Below are 18,285 nucleotides of genomic sequence, written 5' to 3'. Positions count from 1 at the left end.
GAGCCACACACAGCCGCTGCCATCATAATCTTAGAAGAAAAATTCTGTGCTTTTGTTGGGAAAAGAATAGACAGGCGGGTGCGGTGGATGAGGACGAGGATCATCTGCTCCACGGATTGCAAAGATATCCAGAATAAAGCAAATTGGAGAACCTGGGGGCTTTTTTTTTTTACCCATTTCCCTTCTAAGTCCATCTCTTCCCACAGCACTCGCCAAAAAAAATAAAAAAAAGAGGCAAAATCGTTCCCTTGTGGGTCTGCGACACTTGAGAGAACCCACGGCCAATGCGGGTGGGAGTCAGGGAAGGGAGGCCGGCGGCCTCTGGGTGAGCCGAACGCACAGGGAGTGGTCCGAGCGAGCGGCGACCCGGGGCGCCCGGCACGAGCACAGGCGCGCGCCGCGACTCCCCGCGACTTCCTCACTCCGAGGGAAGCCGAGCGCCGCCCCCACGGCCACGTGACGGACCCCTTCCCTCGGCCCCGCCCCGCCCGCTCTCCGTAGGGGCAGGTGGGGAAGCGAATGGGGAAGCTCTGCGCGCCCTCTCCTTCACCGAGGGGGCGGAACCCGGGCGCCGGGGCGCGCGCGCGCGCGCAGAAGGAGGAACTCAACGCGCGCGCCGTCGCCGGCCCAAGAGGAAGCGAGGCCGGAGCGCGGAGGGAGGGCGCTCGCGTCCCCCCCCAGCCTTCCCCCTCCCCTCCCCCTCGTCCCGCCCTGCCCTGCCCTGCCCGCCCAGATCGATTCCTCCCGCCTTCGTTCCCTCCCTCCCCGGCGTTCGGGCCGCGCTCCTCGCTCTCGAGCTGCGGTGCCCGGCCGGCGGCCGCCGCCAGGAGAGGAGGTGGAGGGCGCCGGAGGTCCGGGCGGCGGCGGCGGCGGCGGCGGCTGAGGGGGAGGCGGAGGAGGCCGCGGCGGCGGCGGCGGCGGCGGTAAGATGGCGGACTTCCTGCCGTCCCGCTCCGTGCTGTCCGTGTGCTTCCCGGGCTGCCTGCTGACCAGCAGCGAGGCCGAGCAGCAGCGAAAGTCCAAGGAGATCGACAAATGCCTGTCGCGGGAGAAGACGTACGTGAAGCGGCTGGTGAAGATCCTGCTGCTGGGCGCCGGCGAGAGCGGCAAGTCCACCTTCCTCAAGCAGATGCGGATCATCCACGGCCAGGACTTCGACCAGCGGGCCCGGGAGGAGTTCCGCGCCACCATCTACAGCAACGTGATCAAAGGTGAGGCCCGGGGGGCCCGGGGGGCCGGGGGCGTCCCCGGGCGCGCCGGCTCCCGCCCACCCCGCCCCCACGGCCCCGGCCCGGCCTCGCCTGGGAAGGGAAGTGCGGCGGGGTGGGGTGACTCGGCGGGGAGCCACCCTCCTGGTCGGGGCCGGCCGCGGGGCACTCCCCGCCGGTGCCCTTCCCCGCCCGCGCCGGCCACTGCCCCCCGAGCCTGCCCCAGGACCGGGTGCCGGAGCGGGCTGAGAAGTCGGGCCAAAAGGGGGCCTTCGGCCGGGGGGCTTCGGGGGGGGTGGCTTGGGCCCCCCTTTTCTGTTTTATTAGGTTGTCAGGCTCGGGCTGTGATGGGGGCAGCCGGCTCCTGTAGGGAGAGGGATTTACATGCCCGCTCCCTTCCCCCAAAGTCCAGCTATTTGATTAAAGATTTTATCTATTTCGAATTTTACAACTTTTCCCCAATCTTACTTCCAAGTTGTGCATTGATCCCCAAATATCCCAGCTATTCGCACTGACCCAAAAGTTTCAACGTAAGTCTAACTTGCCCAAAGTCACAGAAGTAGGCAATTAATAGGTATCTGACCTCCGCTCCTCCTGACTCCAGGGGCAGTGCTTTATCCACTGTGCCACCCAGCCGCCCCCCCAAAAGATTTCAGTTTATAGTGCCTTAATTTAGCCGGCACATACGTCAGAACCGTTTAATAACTGCTTGGTCTAATTGAGGAAAAAAGAATGTCAAGGTCCTCCACCCTTCGTTTATGAATCTACATTTTCAGATCCAATCAAACAATTTGGCAGGGTTTTGTAGCTGAAGGTTTTCGAAGCAGATTCTAGATTAGACCCAAGTGACCTTAGAAATTATTTGGTCCACCTCCTCCCTTATCAACTTTGCAGATAAGAAACCTAAAGCCCAGAAAGATAAAGCGACTGATCCAAGGTCTTAGAGAGATGGGATCCTTTGGTTTCAAATTCTGCTCTTTTGTTGCTTCACCATGCTGATTTATTTATGTTCGAAAGTATTTTTCGTGCATGTTTCTTATAAATCACCTCCCCAGGGAAAAAAAAATAACCTATAACACTTTTTTTATGACTGACTTTTAAAAAAAAGTATGTCTAAAGGATATTCGATGAAATTGAGATCAAGTGCACTGGTTGCCTACAATCTACTAGTTGGGGTGTTTTGAGATTTCCTTTAATAAGTAAGTTCTTAGTAGGTATATCAAGTCTTGGATTTCAAGTCTTTCAAAGCAGTAGTTTCTTAGTGAAATTAATTCAGAAAGTTGTAAAAACAATTTGTTATTTTCTCCCAAAGTTCTCAGAATAGATTAAAAAAGCTGTCTTCAATGTATATACACTTAGCCTTCACTGTTTGAATTAAATCAAAATACACTCCCTTTAAGTTCCTCAAAAACCAAAAAAGTTCTAAAATTCATATCTAAAACTGAGTAAACCACACAAGTAAATATTATTTAGAAGGTATGTTAATAAATAGATGCTAACTAACTCATGATCAATGTAAATAATTTTAGAAAGTTAAAGCTAATAATATCTTTGAACACCCATTCTTGGGTCTTATCCATCTAAATAAGTCCATTTTTTGGTTGTGTATTCTTACAATATGAATCCCTGGAATCTGGATTCATAACTACTACAATGGATAAGAGGTTTAATGATTGAAATTTTGGTTTTTTTTTAAACAGCTAGGTTTAGGATCTATGAATTTAAAATCTCTGTAAGGTCAGTTACCCTTAAGCAGCCCCCATTAAAACACTCACCAAACAATTTTTTTTCCCAGTTAATGGAAATTTTACTCACACCTTATCAGAGAAAGGCAATAATTTCAATTCAACTAGCATTTTTGTTTTTATTTGGAATCTTAAGTCTAATCTAAAAGTTACTCATTCACAAAACTAGGATCAGGATCTGAAGCTATTCAATGCTTTCCCAAATCTTGATCAATACCAAAATCAAATTAGTTTAGCACTTTCTGCTCATGTCAAGTCACTTCAAATTAACAGAATGGCAGTAACTTCCCGGAAAAGAATTAATGTATTTGTATATGTGTGTGTTTTCAGTTTATAGATCCCAAGTCTAGCTCTTTAAGAAAACCAATATTTCAATCACTAAACTTCATATCCATTTTAGTAGTTATAAACCCAGATTCCAGAGACACATGTAAAATATACAAAAAAGTAGATTTATTCAGCTGAATTAAGACCCAAGAATAGGTGTTCAAAGATACTACTAGCTTTCTGAGCATCTTCTAACATTTGGGAAGAATATTTTTCTCAGTAGTTTGATCTACTCCAGAAATTATTTTATGAAGTGATTTAATTTTATTCTAAATTCTTCAGAATAAGTTAATGTTAAGGATATTGTGAACATCCAGATTTATCTATATGAGTCTGAGCAACTTAATTACTCTGGGTATTATAAAGAAGATGATAGAAATGATCAACTTAAAGTAGTGTTAAGTTTTAGTCAATGATAATTTTTTAAGGGAATGCACATATATTTTATGTTTTAATAATTTTCTTCACCCCATTTTTTTTAAGGTGTGAGGGTCCTTGTAGATGCTCGAGAGAAACTTCATATTCCTTGGGAAAATAATTCAAATCAAGTCAATGGAGACAAAATGATGGCATTTGACACTCGATCAGCTATGGCAGCACAGGGAATGGTGGAAACACGGGTTTTTATGGAATATCTTCCTGCAATAAGAGCATTATGGGCAGATAATGGTATCCAGCATGCTTATGACCGACGGCGAGAATTTCAACTGGTAAGAAATACCCTTTTTAAAATATTTCTTGCAAAAAAGTGAAATTTATTGGTGACTACTATGCTAATAGTAGCAACTCCCCCCTTTTTTAACTGCATTGTAGCATAATGAATCTATCTAGAATCCTGATCTATGAAATTGATGGACCACTGTTGTGATTTTTTTTTTAACTAAACAAAGAAAGTAAATCACATAGGACTAATGAAATTGGAGTGTTAAAAAAATTTTTTATTTTGCAAGGGAGGTCATAATGTCCCTTAAGGAAGAGCTTTCTTTAAAAAAAAAATTCCAGCTTTTATTTTTGTAGTAGAAAACAGTAAACATAATTGCTTTGGTCCCAGTTATCATTCTCCCCCCCCCACCCCATATGTCATTTTTTTTTCTTGGCAAAATGTTGAAATGGTTTGTCATTTTCTTCTCCAGTTCATTTTACAGATGAGGAAACCGAGGCAAAAAAGGTTTAAGTGACTTGCTCAGGGTCACGTAGATAGAACCTATCTGAGGCCAGATTTGAACTCAGAAAGATGAGTCTTCCTAACTTCAGGCCTAGCACTCTATCCACTGTGCAACCTAGCTTCTCTAATATTATATATAAAAGGTGCTTAAATATTGTTGAATTCATAATTCCCATTTTAATGCTTCAGTAATGAATGCTTTATGCTATAGATTTAGTTTGGTTTTTGTTTTTTAATAGTTTAAGTAACATACTAGTTTTAAGTACTTTTATTGATAAATCACATGTACTATAAATAGTGATGGCATATTAGAATATATGTGTGACATATATCACAGTAAGAACCTATGCTAACATCTGTGCTTTCCTTGTGCCAAAATGAAATACCTCTGTGAAAGAGATTGTTAACTCAAAGTCCATGAACTTATTTTTAAAATATTTTTACGACTTTTTCAATATAATTGGCTTCATATATATTTTATTATTTGCATTTAAAACTATTATTGTGGTCCATTAAGCTTCACCAGACTGCTAGACATTTGTCAAAAGAAAAGGTTGATTTGCTATTCTGTGATTTCTAGACAGTTTTTCCTGAGATGTTGTGATCAAAAAATTTCATCATTCTATGGTGATCCTCAATGAATTCAACTATATATATATATATATATATATATATATATATATATACACACACACACACACACCAAAATCACAAATGTCTGACATTGTACCTTTATTGAAAACCCTTCACTATTGGGATAAGACCTGTAAGAGCTTGGATCCCTTGGCACATGATCTTTGAGGATCCAAGGTTACCTTCCTGTCACAATGAGACATTGTAATAGAACTTTAGAGGAGATCATTTATTCCCTAAAATAGTTTTTCAAAGGCAAAAAGTCCCTCTAGTCAAGTCAGCAAGTATTTATTAATCACCTAACATGTGCCAGCCACTATGTCAAGTACAAAGAATAGCCAAAAATATCCAGTCCCTTTCAAGGAGCCTCAAATCCACTACAAATAATTTATATGGATAATAAATTGGGGACAATCTCAAGAAAAGGATTTAGATTTAAGTAAGACCAGGAAAGGCTTCTTGGAGAAGGTGAAGAGACTTCAGTAATATTCAGAGGAAACCAAGAGAGGGAGATGAGGAGGGAAGGAGTTCCAGCCATGGGGTACTGCTAGTGAAGACACCAAGAGTGGAAAGTTGGAGAAAGAAATCTTTGGTAATCTTATAGTTAGAATGCTCTAATTATTCTGGATTCTTTTTTTTTAAATGTAGAGTTGGTTCCACTCTGAAGAATGTTACTCTGAAATAAACTGTTTGGGGGGTGGCTAGGTGGCACAATGGATAGAGCACTGGCCCTGGAGTCCGGAGTATCTGAGTTCAAATCCGGCCGCAGACACTTAATAATTACCTAGCTGTGTGGCCTTGGGCAAGTCACTTAACCCCATTGCCTTGCCAAAATAAAAAAAACCCCTAAAAAAAATACTGTTTGGTAGCTGAAACAAATTTAATAATACTTTTGGCTCTTATTTCCACATAAGGTAGTCCAAAGGTCTCAGTGCAGTTTTAAGCCATTGAAGTTTTAATAGCTTAAACTTGCACTAAGACTTTTGTGACATCCTGTATATGTATGTGACTGCAAAACGATAGCAAACTGCAGTCATTTTTGAGCAAGCTTGACTAAAGTTTTCAGAGTATTCATGTCATTGAAGGGAGGGGTAGAGGGGTAGGAGGTGGTGAGAAAATTGTATCCAGTCTAGGCCTTTGTTTTATGTCCTTTTGTATCATTTTCTTCTATTTCAGTTTTTGAAAGTTTTTTTTTTTATCTTCAACTATAGCAAAAGTTCTCAATAGAGACTAAGAATAAAAGATTTTTATATCTCTTTCCAGTCTCCTTTAATTTGTTTATAGAATGATCTTTTATGAGAACCAGCATGGCGTAATGCATAAAAAGCTGTCCTTGAAGGCCAAAAGAGTTGGGTTCAAGTCTTGCCTCTTGCTACATACAGTAATTTGTGACTGGGCAAGTCACTTACTCTCTCACTGCTCTGGGTAAACTCTTTGAGAGTTTAAGTTGCAGTGAAGGTGCCACACAGCATTCATTGGTAGCTAGAATTTCTTTACCTAGAACACGTTGTGTCCAACTTGTAGGCCCATTTTAGTGAACTGCATCACATTTATTGGACTGATTTGTGGTTTGGACTGCATTGTATTCATGAATGGGTATTGAATTTTGTATGCAACCCTTGTTGAGTTCTTTGCTGGGAAGTACATTACAGAAGAGCAGGAAAAATGGACATCCCTGCTCTAGGTGTTTCTTTTTTTGTTTGTTTTTTTTTTGCAAGGCAGTGGGGTTAACTGACTTGCCTAAGGTCACACAGCTAGGTAATTGTTAAGTGTCTAAGGCCGGATTTGATCTCAAGTCCTCCTAACTCCAGGGCCAGTGCTTTAGCCACTGTGCCACCTAACTGCCCCTAGAAATTTCTTATACTAATGGAATCACAGATCCAGTGCCTGTCCTCAATACTTAAATATCCTAGTTTACTGGTATGATAATCTGTAAACAATATCTTAAAATTTTTCTGAGGCAATAGACAAGGACATTATACAGGAATTTTTCAATTCAATAAATATATACTAAGCCCCTACTGTGTGTGAGGTATATTTGTGACAGAAAATTGCCGCTGTTGACAAATGGTTAAATGTTCTGAAGTCCTGTGTCCACTATAAAAGGAAGGAAGATGGATCATTTTTTCCATTTGTCTTTAAATGATTTTTATACATTATTTCTGCTTTCTTAACAAAGTTGAAAAGAATTAAGGTCTTTCATTTTTTAATGACATTTTCTTTTTATATCACATTATATTATGTATTTCTCACACTAACTCATCCTCTTGACTGAAGAGCCTTTAACAAAAATTTGAAAAATTGTAAGTGATTGTAACCAAAAAATTGTAACCAACCAGCATCTTATAAACTCTTAAGAAAAGAGCTTGAAGCTGTTAGATTGATAAAAAAAAAATAATTTAGAATACTTCATAGTAAAGAATAGTAAAGATTTTGTACCCTAATAAATGGAGCAAGGGGAGACTATTATTTAATTTTATGTGTTCACTTTTGGTTGTTAGAGATGGGAAGTTTCTAGGGAAAGAAAGTTGTAAAAATTGTGCTATGATTTAGAAAGAAAATTGTTAGCTTGAAATAGCATGATTTCTTGAATAACCATAATAAAGATTATATAGGAAAAGCAGCAGTTGATTATAATTTCATTGGTCTAGGGAACTGACAAAATTCCCTCTCTTATGCAAGAGTAGTGAGAGGTTAAGTAACTTACCAAGTAGATTGTACAGCTGTCTCATATAATGAGGTAGCCCTCAGGAGGCATACCCTTGCATATATACAAGTGATTGCATTCCATCCCATCTTTTCTAGCAGATTTCTACTCTATCATCCCTACTCTCATTTATCTTTCATCTCTTCCTGTTTGCTGTTTTCTCTTCTTCCAATAGATTTGTTCTTGCCTCATTTGATCTGTCCATATTTTCCTCTTGTCTTTTATTAATAAACTCCTTGAGAAAGCTGTCTAAAATAGACATTTTTACTTCCTTTATTCTCACCCTCTTAATTCTCTCATGGTCTGACTTCAGATATTCAGCTGAAGTTACTCTCTCCAGATGCCTTTTCCCACCTAAGGAAGATGCAATTGGAGAGGAAAGAGAGGAGAAGCAAACAAATTCATTGGCATTTACAGTAGTCCAGATGAGGCCCTGAAGTCATCTGAGTATAGAGAAAAGGGGACTGATGTCAGACATGTGAAAGTGGAATTGTTGAGACATACAAGTGATGGGGGGAGTGAATTGTGGAGGATGAATAGGGTTGCAAAGCTGTGTGGTGATTGTGTTATAAATAGAAATAAAGATGTCTATAGGAAGGATGGGCTTGGAGAGAAGTATGAATTCAATTTTGGATGTGTTACTAAGTTTAAGAGAATTGGTATTGGTCAATTTTAAATAAGAATTTAATAATAGTAATCATTTAACAAAGCACATAATATCATTTGAAAAGAGATAGAAATAAAAATCTCTTCTGTTAAGATGTTTACATGATAACTTTCAATATAATAATATACCAAGCAAGTTAAAAATCATTGTACATCATCTGGCCAACCCATTTTCTAGATATATGTACAGGCTAATCTTGTACTTTACCTTGTGTCTATATATAGATACATATGATACATAAGTATATATTGACACATACAATACATATATGTGTGTATATATACTACCCAACTTCTTAGAAATAAAATTACTCAGTTGGAAAGATATTTTTTCCCTTCAACCTAATAATTGCATTGTTAGAAAAACAAAGAACTATTTCTTAAAATATTTTCATCACAACATTATAAGCAAAAAGCTAGGGGGGAATCTAAATATCTCAACAGGAGATATTCTGGTTAAAATAAGAATTTTTTGGTATATCAGTGGAATGGACTAATGCAATACAATTAAGCTGGTATGAAAATTACAAAGAAATCTGGAAAGACCTTTTGAAAATAATGCAAAGCAAAAAAAAGTTGAATCCGAATAATGGAGTACACACTTAAAACTATTTCCATATAAGAGGAAAATTAAAGAAGGTGAATTTTAGAAGAAAGACTGGAAAAACAAATTTATATTTAAATGCAAATAAGAATATTTAGTAAATTTGAAAAGCAGTGAATACCTTTATAATTCAGTATTACACTTTGAATTAGGTAGCATGACTTTCTCTAGTACTTTAATAGTTTGTCCTTCATTTTTTTTAAGATTGTGACATCAGAGAGGTGAGGCCATGACAAGCATGTTAAGCAAGTAATTTTGTCTTTGATATGCCTTTAATACAAGAAAACTAAGTAGAATTGAATAATTGAATAGAATTATTTTGAAATTAATATGAACAGTGATCATTATTAATTAAGGCTTAGAATACATAAGTGACTAGCTCAAACCACACAGCTGTTGTCATAGCTGAGATTCAAATCTAGGTCCTTCTTACTCTTAATTCCATCTGTAATTAATGTTCTCATGTTCTATTTACATTTGGGAATATCCAGTCTCTGGAACTATATAGTTCTGGAATAGTTAAATAAACTGAAAAGCAGACTAAGGGAAATGTATAACTTAAAAAGCGTAAAAGTATGATCATTTTTCTTGTATATGTGTTTTCTTGAAATTCATGAAAGCTTTTGTGTGTGTGTGTGTGTATGTGTGTGTTATATAATCTTTTTTATGTCCAAAAAGAAGGGAATTTTCTTTATATTTCTCTGCTCTTTCCTATCCATGCTATTGGAATTTTTTTTCTTTACATTAAGGATGTGTGTGGCACATCTCTTTTTGTATACTTTTTACTCTTTGTAAATTTAAGATAATAACTGCACTCTGCCTCACTGGATTGTTATGGGTAAAGTGTTTTACAAATATAAAGTACTTTTTAAATGCAGCTTATGAATAAGACCTGATATTATCTGATAATAGTCAGTCATAGGTTACAATATAGCTAGAATAAAATAATTCTTTTAATTCCTTTTTTTTTTAAGTTTTTGCAAGGGAATGGGGTTAGGTGGCTTGCCTAAGGCCACACAGCTAGGTAACTATTAAGTGTTTGAGGCCCTATTTGAACTCGGGTACTCCTGACTCCAGGGCCTGTGCTCTATCCACTGTGCCATCCAGCTGCCCCCTGATTCAATTCTTTAAGGAAAAAAATAAAGACATTTTAATTCTCATCTGCCATTTTAACTCTAAACTTTGATTTTTCAGTATCCCAAAGCTACCAAGGATGTTGAGAGACTGTTGACTTATCCAAAGGCACTTAGCCTGTATGTGTGAGTATTTCAGGTGGAACTTGAGCTCAGACTGTTCAGACTTCAAGACCGAGTCTCTATTCTCTACCACCTTTATTTTTTTTTAAAGTTTCTTGCAAGGCAAATGGGGTTAAGTGACTTGCCCAAGGCCACACGGCTAGGTAATTATTAAGTGTCTGAGACTGGATTTGAACCCAGGTACTCCTGACTCCAGGGCTGGTGCTTTATCCACTGCGCCACCTAGCCGCCCCCTCTACCACCTCTTTAAAAAAAAAAGCCCTTTATAACTCAGGTTATAATATTATTTCAGGTAGTCTAAGAAAATACTTTTAACTGTGACAAAAGAAACATGAATCTTGGGTTTTTTTTTTCCTTTTTCCTGATAAGACAGCCTTCCAGATCACAGATTTATTTATCTTCAGTGTTCTCTAAAACACTATATCTTAATAATAACTGAGGAAAACTGACTAGAAAAATTTTTTAAAATAGGTATAAATTTGTCTTGATAACATTAATGGGTAAAAATATAAAGAAAAGCACAGGAAGTCAGTACTGAAAACTGAACAGACAACTAAAAATTAATTTGTACAAAGGATCTCTTCACATTTGACAGTATGGCAGAGTTGACGAGAAAATCCATCAAAACAAAATATAAACTGGATGCAAACTTAGATTTAATACCTAAATGCATTTCTATTTGTTTTCAAACAGATTGTATAATTACTGATTATTATATTTGAAAAAGATTAATTTTAATCATTCCATGTGTCAACCCCTCTCCAAAATTTCCCCTTATGTTTATGCCATTTACCTTTCAGCACAATGTCATTACTACCAAGTTAAGAGCATAAACAAAAAAAGAGTATCCAAAGTGATTGAAATTATGGGAAACCCTCTTTTAGTTTAATTTGTTAAATTTTAGAACCTCATAAGATTTATGAGAGAATGAGGTTTATTTGGGTTAATTATTTGTCACTGAAGGTTCAAAAGTTTAGGCTCTGTGAGAAAGTTTCTGGTATAAAATAGGAAAAGTTATAGGAAGCCTATCTTTGGGAGGTCTTCATGATGTAGCAGAAAGAATACAATATTTTTAGTCAGAAGATCTCGATATGAGTTTTGAATTTATGACTTAGCTCTAAGTTGAATGAACCAGTTTACCTGTATTAATTTCATTTTCCTCATCTATAAGATGAGAATTATAACACATTGCCAAATTCTCAGGATTACTAAGAGGAACTATTAAAATAGCATCATAATCACTTTATGAACTTGAAAACTATATAAATTTGAGTTATTCTTATTTATGAAAATATGATCCATGTAGATTCCTTTGATATTATCAGTGAGATCTGATTATAAAGGATATCTAAATGGGTCTTTTCAGATTTCCACTTTTCCACCAAAACATTGTTCAACAATGACTAAAGCTAGAGGAATTCTATTTTATAGGGAAAAGTGTTTTTTTCCCTCATAGGCTGGATTTTCTTTTAATCTTGGCATATTTTTCCACAGGTATACTTAATGTGTTTTGTCCATATACACTTAGGAAATTATTGGGAGAGGGAGAAATAGATCTAGCCACTGACCCATAAAGAGTAGAGAGGGATCAGTAATGAAACTCACAGAACCAAATGTCCAGAGTTTGAGCAGCAATTAGAGAGGAACTACAGGTTCTAATATAAGAAAGCAAATTTTATCTCTTATTTTATTTAAAACAAACAGAAGAGATTGGTTGGGGGGGTTGGAATGGCTCAGATTCTATTTTAAGGCATTTGCATGTGAGGAAATTTAGGAAATGGAGGGTTAGGGGAAGGAGTCTAGATTATGTGGATGATGATCAATTGAGAGAAACAGTAGGGATTTTTGTCAGGAATATACTGTAGAGAACTGAATAGAAAGAGGAAATAGGTTGAAGAGTTTGGGAAATAAGATCATAAGTCTGGCAAAGAGGCATAATGAGGAATTTGAATTACCTGGACATCTGTTAGAGCTCACTTTGCCAAAAACAAACCATCTGAGAGGTTCTAAGTTCTTGGCTAGCTTTAATGATTTCATTCTTCAAAAGGAAGAGGAACCAACAGGAATTCTGGATCTGATTCTCACTAATAGGGATGAACTGGTTGCTGGGGTGGAAAATGATGGGAATCTTGAAAAACTGACCCTTCCCTCTTAAGAGTTTGTGATAAATGAGAGGAATGCTCTTCATAACATGACATAAAAAATAAATTTTGAGAAAACAGATTTCAGAGGATCAGAGAAAGGATAGATTAGATTCCTATGACTAGGACCAAATATACATATTTTTAATGAGGAAGAAAAATAGGAGTTCTTTTTTTTGTTGTTTATTTTTGGTTTTACAAGGCAATGGGGTTAAGTGACTTCACGGTCCCACACCTAAGTAATTATTAAGTGTCTGAAGCCAGATTTGAACTCAGGTAGTCCTGACTCCAGCCTGGTGCTCTGTCCATTGTATCATCTAGCTGCTCCCCCAAAATAGGAGTATTTTGAAGAGAGCAGTATGGTTGGAAAAGGAACAGATTTCAGATCCATGAAAAATTCAACAAGGGTAGGGTGATATATTCGGATATGGTCATTTTATTGATGTGTTTTGTTTGATTATGCTTTTTGTTTCAAGCGATGCTTTTCTCTGGTGGTAAGAAGGAATTAGTGGTGAAGAATAAATAGAAAAAGGAGCATCAGTAAAACATAAAAATACATAGAAACCAAAAAAGTTAAAGTGACAAACAGAATAGTTTTGTCACCTTTTTCAATATACACTTTCAAAAGACCAGCAATTCACAATTCTATGTCTTCTGTTTTTTGCATTTTGAAGTGTTTATGTTGATGGTTAAATTCATTTTAAAAGAACATTTTTCAAAAGAGGGTCAGGAATGCTAAATCTCAGAATAAGCTGATGCTGTTAAAGGAAGCTAAGAAGTAAGAGAGTTCTGTTTTGGTTGGAGATATGTTGAGTGAAAAGAGGATCAAAGCAGAAGTAGAACCAACGCTTGAAGTGGATAGGACAAAGATAATAACTATGGGCAGAAAAATAAGTCCTATTCACCTTTCATTTTCATTTTCTGTTTTCTCTGCCAAGGATAAGGATTTTTTCACTGGAAGTGATAGAACTAACTAGTTGGAACTTGATATTGTAAATAAACAATAAGTTAATATCAAGTATCCTTGGTGAATATGTATTTCCAGGCTAGACAACTGTATAATAAAGCTTTGTCCTTCATTTTCAAAGAAGACCACAAAATCAGGTAGGTGATGCCATTGACAAATACATGAGTTGGATATGAGTGAATGGGGCTGTGCTAAGTCACCAGCCTTGCTTTCTCCTCCAGAGCCATCTGGGTCCAGTGATCAGATATGAATCAGGATGACTGGAGATAATGCCAAGCAATCAGGGTTAAGTAACTTGCCCAAGGTCACACAGCTAGTGTCTGAGACTGGATTTCAGCTCCTATCCTCCTGATTCCAAGGCCAGTGCTCTATCCACTGCATCATCTAGCCACCCTAGACTATGTGCTGGTATGTAAAAAGAACTGGAAGATGGTGATTACTGGGGCAGTGGCAATAATATGTGAAAGATCATGGAAAGGAGGAGAAGCTACCTCAGGACTGGAAATGTTGTCTTGACTTCCAAAAAAGGGAATTAAATAGTTGATAAACTTTAGGCCAGTGAACTTGATTTAGGTTCCTGGAAAAATTCTAGAATGAATTGTTAAAAAGATGATTAGTAAACATCTTTATGATAAGATCATAATTGTCCATGATCCATAAGATTTTTTAAATTAGTTTATATTTTAAACCACTATATTATATTATTCTTAAGCATAAAGTGGGGAGCAAAATCAATTCAAAGAAAACTTGGAAAATAAAGGTCCTATAAATAGTGTCACCCTGGGCATAATATCTTTGGCTTTAGTTTCCTTATTTTTGAAAAAAAAGGGTTAGACACTAAAGCTCTTGAAACTCTAGATCTATAATGCTTTTAGGAAACAAATGATTTTCTCAAACTGTATTTTAAAAATGTACCACAACTGTACCAGTTTGAAAATGATTGAAAGATGTATTAAATAAAAGATTTCACTCCCCTTTTTTGCTTGTTGATTATTTGAAAAACATTTGATTTGGTAAAGGAAAATGCTGCCTTAAAGATTCTTGTCCAAAAAAGAAATCTCTCAGGGGCAGCTGGGTGGCACAGCATATAGAACACTGGCTCTAGAGTTAAGAGGATCTGGATTCAAATCAGATATTTGATTCTGAATAGCTATGTGACAGTGGGTAAGTCACTTAACCCCAGTTGCCCCACAAAAACCAAGGGGGCCAGAAAGGTGTCTTCCATCCTCATATTAATACTATTTAAAGTTTGTTGAAAACTGGAATAGAAATTGCTCTTTCCACTATCCTTTGGTAAACATCAGGTAAAGCATAGATCAGAGAGCTATTTGCTTATCAAAGGTATTTATTGCAGTATTAGAGGAGAACTAGAATTTAAGATGGCTTCTCTGTGGATGATAAAGTCCTCCAGATGCTTCTTTTTGCTGATGAGATTGTTCTGAGAATATCAAATCTTAGAGCACTACAAAAAGATCTATAGCAACTAAAGAATTTGGTTTTGACATGTATTCGAACAAACCATCCATAGTGTTGGGGTGGGGATGTTAGTACAGATGAAAGAGATGAAAAATTTTAAATGAAGATCACAGAAAGGGAATTACTTGACTCCTCACTATATCTCAGTTCCTCACCCTTCACATATCTAAGCACTTACCAAGGCCTATTGATTTCACCTTTCCAACATCTCTTAAAGCAGCTCCTTTCTCTCCTCTGACAGTCAACCACTCCAATAAACTCTTTGAAGGCAGGGACTCCCTTTTGCCTCTTTATGTCTCCAGCACTTAGCATAGTACTTGGCACATAATAGGCATTTAATAAATGTTCAATGATTAATTAAATGAAGAGACATATGGTAGATATGTGCAGATATCAACATATGTGGAAAAACAGTAACAAAAGATAGGCATTAAAGAAATTTATGATAGAAAATGAACTGGTTACATATTGAGGGCAAGTGATTCAGGTGTATCCCCCTGTAACCCCTAAAATGTTAGGATTAATCAAGAAAATCCTCTAGCATATTGGGTGAACTTTCTATGATGAACTTACAGAAGTAACAATGAACAAGAGTTATACAAAATGGGCAAACATGGATCACAAATTTATTTGAGTATGAGATGTAACCATCTCCCTGAAGTTCTAAGAATTTTCACATTAGTTGAATTTATCATAATAGTTATGAGAAATATTTTAAATCTAGTCCTTAAAATTTTTTTGATGTTCATTAAGAATCCTTTAATAATTTTTAAAAATTTAGATATTTTTAAATATCAGCAAACTATATATTTTCTATCAAAAATAGTATTTTTCTTGTCTTTTTCTTGCCTCTTTTTGAGGCATTAAGGGTTAAGTGACTCACCCAGAGTCACACAGCTATATGAGATCAGAATCCTGACTTGAGAGTCAGTGTTTTATCCACTGCCTCACCCAGCTGCCCCGCTACTTTATTTACACATACATATACATGCACATGTTTACATTGACTTGCCAGGAGTTTCTAAACATTTGTTTAATATGAGGAAAATATTAGTAAGGAACTTAAAAATCTTCTAGATGAGATGGAAAAATATATGAAAATACAGTACAAAATGGAAGCGTGGTCAAGTTTGAAAGAAAGTCTGAAAGAAAAAGATTTTTTTTGCCAGGCAATGGGGTTAAGTAATTTGCCCAAGGTCACAAAGCTAGATAGTTATTAAGTGTCTGAGGCTGAATTTGAACTCAGGTCCTCCTGACTCCGGGGTTAGTGCTCTTATCTGCTGTACCACTTAACTACCCACAGGTAGCATTTTCTTAAAGACCAGATAAAATTTTGGCATGGCATGTGGGAAAACTGTTCAAGGCATAGGAAAGAACTAGGCACATTCTTTTACTGATGATTGGTCCACTTTTATTAGAATATAAAATCCACGAAGAGAAGTAGTAGTATTTGATGGATTAGAGTCAGATACATCCATGAGTGCCAGGTTAAGGAGGTTGACCTTTATTCAATAGGTAATAGTGCACAGAAGAATTTTGAACAATAACATGGATCCTATCTCTTCATTAAGAAAATTATTGTCAATGATGTGCCAGATGGAGTAGACATAAGGGTGACTTCTTTGAGGTGGGGAGTTAAGCAGGCCAGCCAAGTTAGAAAATGTTCAAGCAAGAGGTAATTATGAAAGGGTAGGCAAGTGGTAGGATGAGATAGATGGAGCAAGGTATTACAAGAGAGGTACAATCAACAAAACTCGGAAATTTAGTGGTTATGAATCATGAGACAAAGGTAGAAATGATAACCTTCAATTTTTGAATCCAGTTATTTGGGAAAATGATTTTGCCATTCATAGAATGTAGTAAATGGAACTGAAGAAAAATCAGATAGGAGTTCTGTTTTTTGCATGTTGAGCTTGAAGTGAAGGTTGAGATAGAGATACAAATTAAGAAATCATCAAAGATCAGTTGGTAATTTCAGTAGAGGAAGAAGAGAGCTGAGTCTTAGAGAATATATTCACGTAGGAGATAACAAAATAATGTTACAGTGTCAAAATGTGAGCAGAAAAAGTACTGCAATAGGGAAATTAGAAATTTTGAAACCTATTGTTAGGTCTCAGAAATTTAAATAATATGAAACCTTCTACAAAATGTTTTTTAAATATTCATCTGTGTTCATCTGTAATATATTAGGCACTGAAGAAAGCATAAACTATTCTCTAAAAAGCTGATTATCACAAAGAATTATAAAAACTTTTAAAATAATGTAAAAATATAAACTACATTCCAAGATCAATTTTCATTTCACTTTTAAGATAAAAGGCAAAAGTAATGCCATTCAACCACAACCAAAGAAGTCTTACTACTACATTGTTCTTGTCATTTTTCAGTTGTCCACAATTCATTTGAAGTTTCTTGGCAAAGATACTAGAGTGGTTAATCCAGTTACTACTCATACATATCCACACAAAATGAGTCTGCTACTGGAGTATTTGCTATGTGAAACAGTTAAACAAAAGACCAGAATTAATATAGCTATTTCTTTAACTTCCTGAAGTCAAATCACCAGTGGTCTACTGATTAATACATTGTTCACATGAACAAGACACCTAGGTAATTTATGTTCATAACACTTACAGAGAAAAATCATATACTATCTGTATGCTACCCTTCCCTATTAGAATTTGAGCTCTTTGAGAATAAGATTTGGTTTTGGCTTTTCATTATGTATGTCCAGTGCTTTGTAGATAGTGCTTAATAAATACTTTTCTTTCATTTGTCTGTTCGCTTCCATCATCACTCTGATTTAGGTACTTGTTGGTGCTTTAGCCAGTTTGTTGAGTTAGTCAACAGTAGTTTTGGGGAATAAGTTTGATACTGATTCCTTATATGGCAGGAAAAAACATTTATTGTTTAACTCAGCAAGTTTTAAGTTTAATTTTTGAGGCAGACTCTCATCCTACTTCCTCTTAGAAATAACTGTCCCAAAGTTATTATAATTCCTTTAAAGGAAATCCCTTATGGACAACCGTTTATGCCAAGCACTAATGCTAGGCATTGGTATATGGAGCCTGAAACAATTCCCATTCTCAAAGAATTTAACATTGCATTGGGAGGAAACCATATGTGGATATAAGTATATACAGAATAAAAACTAGCTATTTTGGGAGGGAGAATTAATTAATAGCATTTAATGTTTCTTTTCCCCAATCTTGAATTAGAGGTCAAATCAACAAGAAGTGAAGTCAGCTAAGCACTTTGGGATACCAAAAAAAGGTTGAAAAAATAGTCCTGTATTGAAGGAGCTTGTAATGCTAATCCAAGAGACAACATGCAAACAATTATATTATAAACAAGATATAGACAAAACAAATTCGAGATAATCTTGGAGAA

At 37.0% G+C, this 18,285-nt stretch overlaps 1 protein-coding gene across 1 annotated transcript in view; it reads left to right on the top strand.

Annotated features, from left to right (window-relative positions):
* Positions 1-853: 853 nt before the first annotated feature.
* The window catches only part of GNA13 (G protein subunit alpha 13), a 57,799-nt gene continuing 40,367 nt past the window's right edge, over positions 854-18,285 (top strand). The window contains exons 1-2 of the mRNA XM_074224728.1: positions 854-1,211; positions 3,764-3,990. Of these exons, the coding sequence (XP_074080829.1) occupies positions 929-1,211; positions 3,764-3,990 (510 nt within the window). The 5' untranslated portion in view covers positions 854-928. The remainder of the gene's footprint in view (positions 1,212-3,763; positions 3,991-18,285) is intronic.

Source organism: Macrotis lagotis, chromosome 2, assembly GCF_037893015.1.
Source record: "Macrotis lagotis isolate mMagLag1 chromosome 2, bilby.v1.9.chrom.fasta, whole genome shotgun sequence".
Lineage (NCBI taxonomy): Eukaryota > Metazoa > Chordata > Mammalia > Peramelemorphia > Peramelidae > Macrotis > Macrotis lagotis.
Note: the sequence above shows the minus strand (reverse complement) of the source record. Positions and strands in the feature narration are given on the sequence as shown.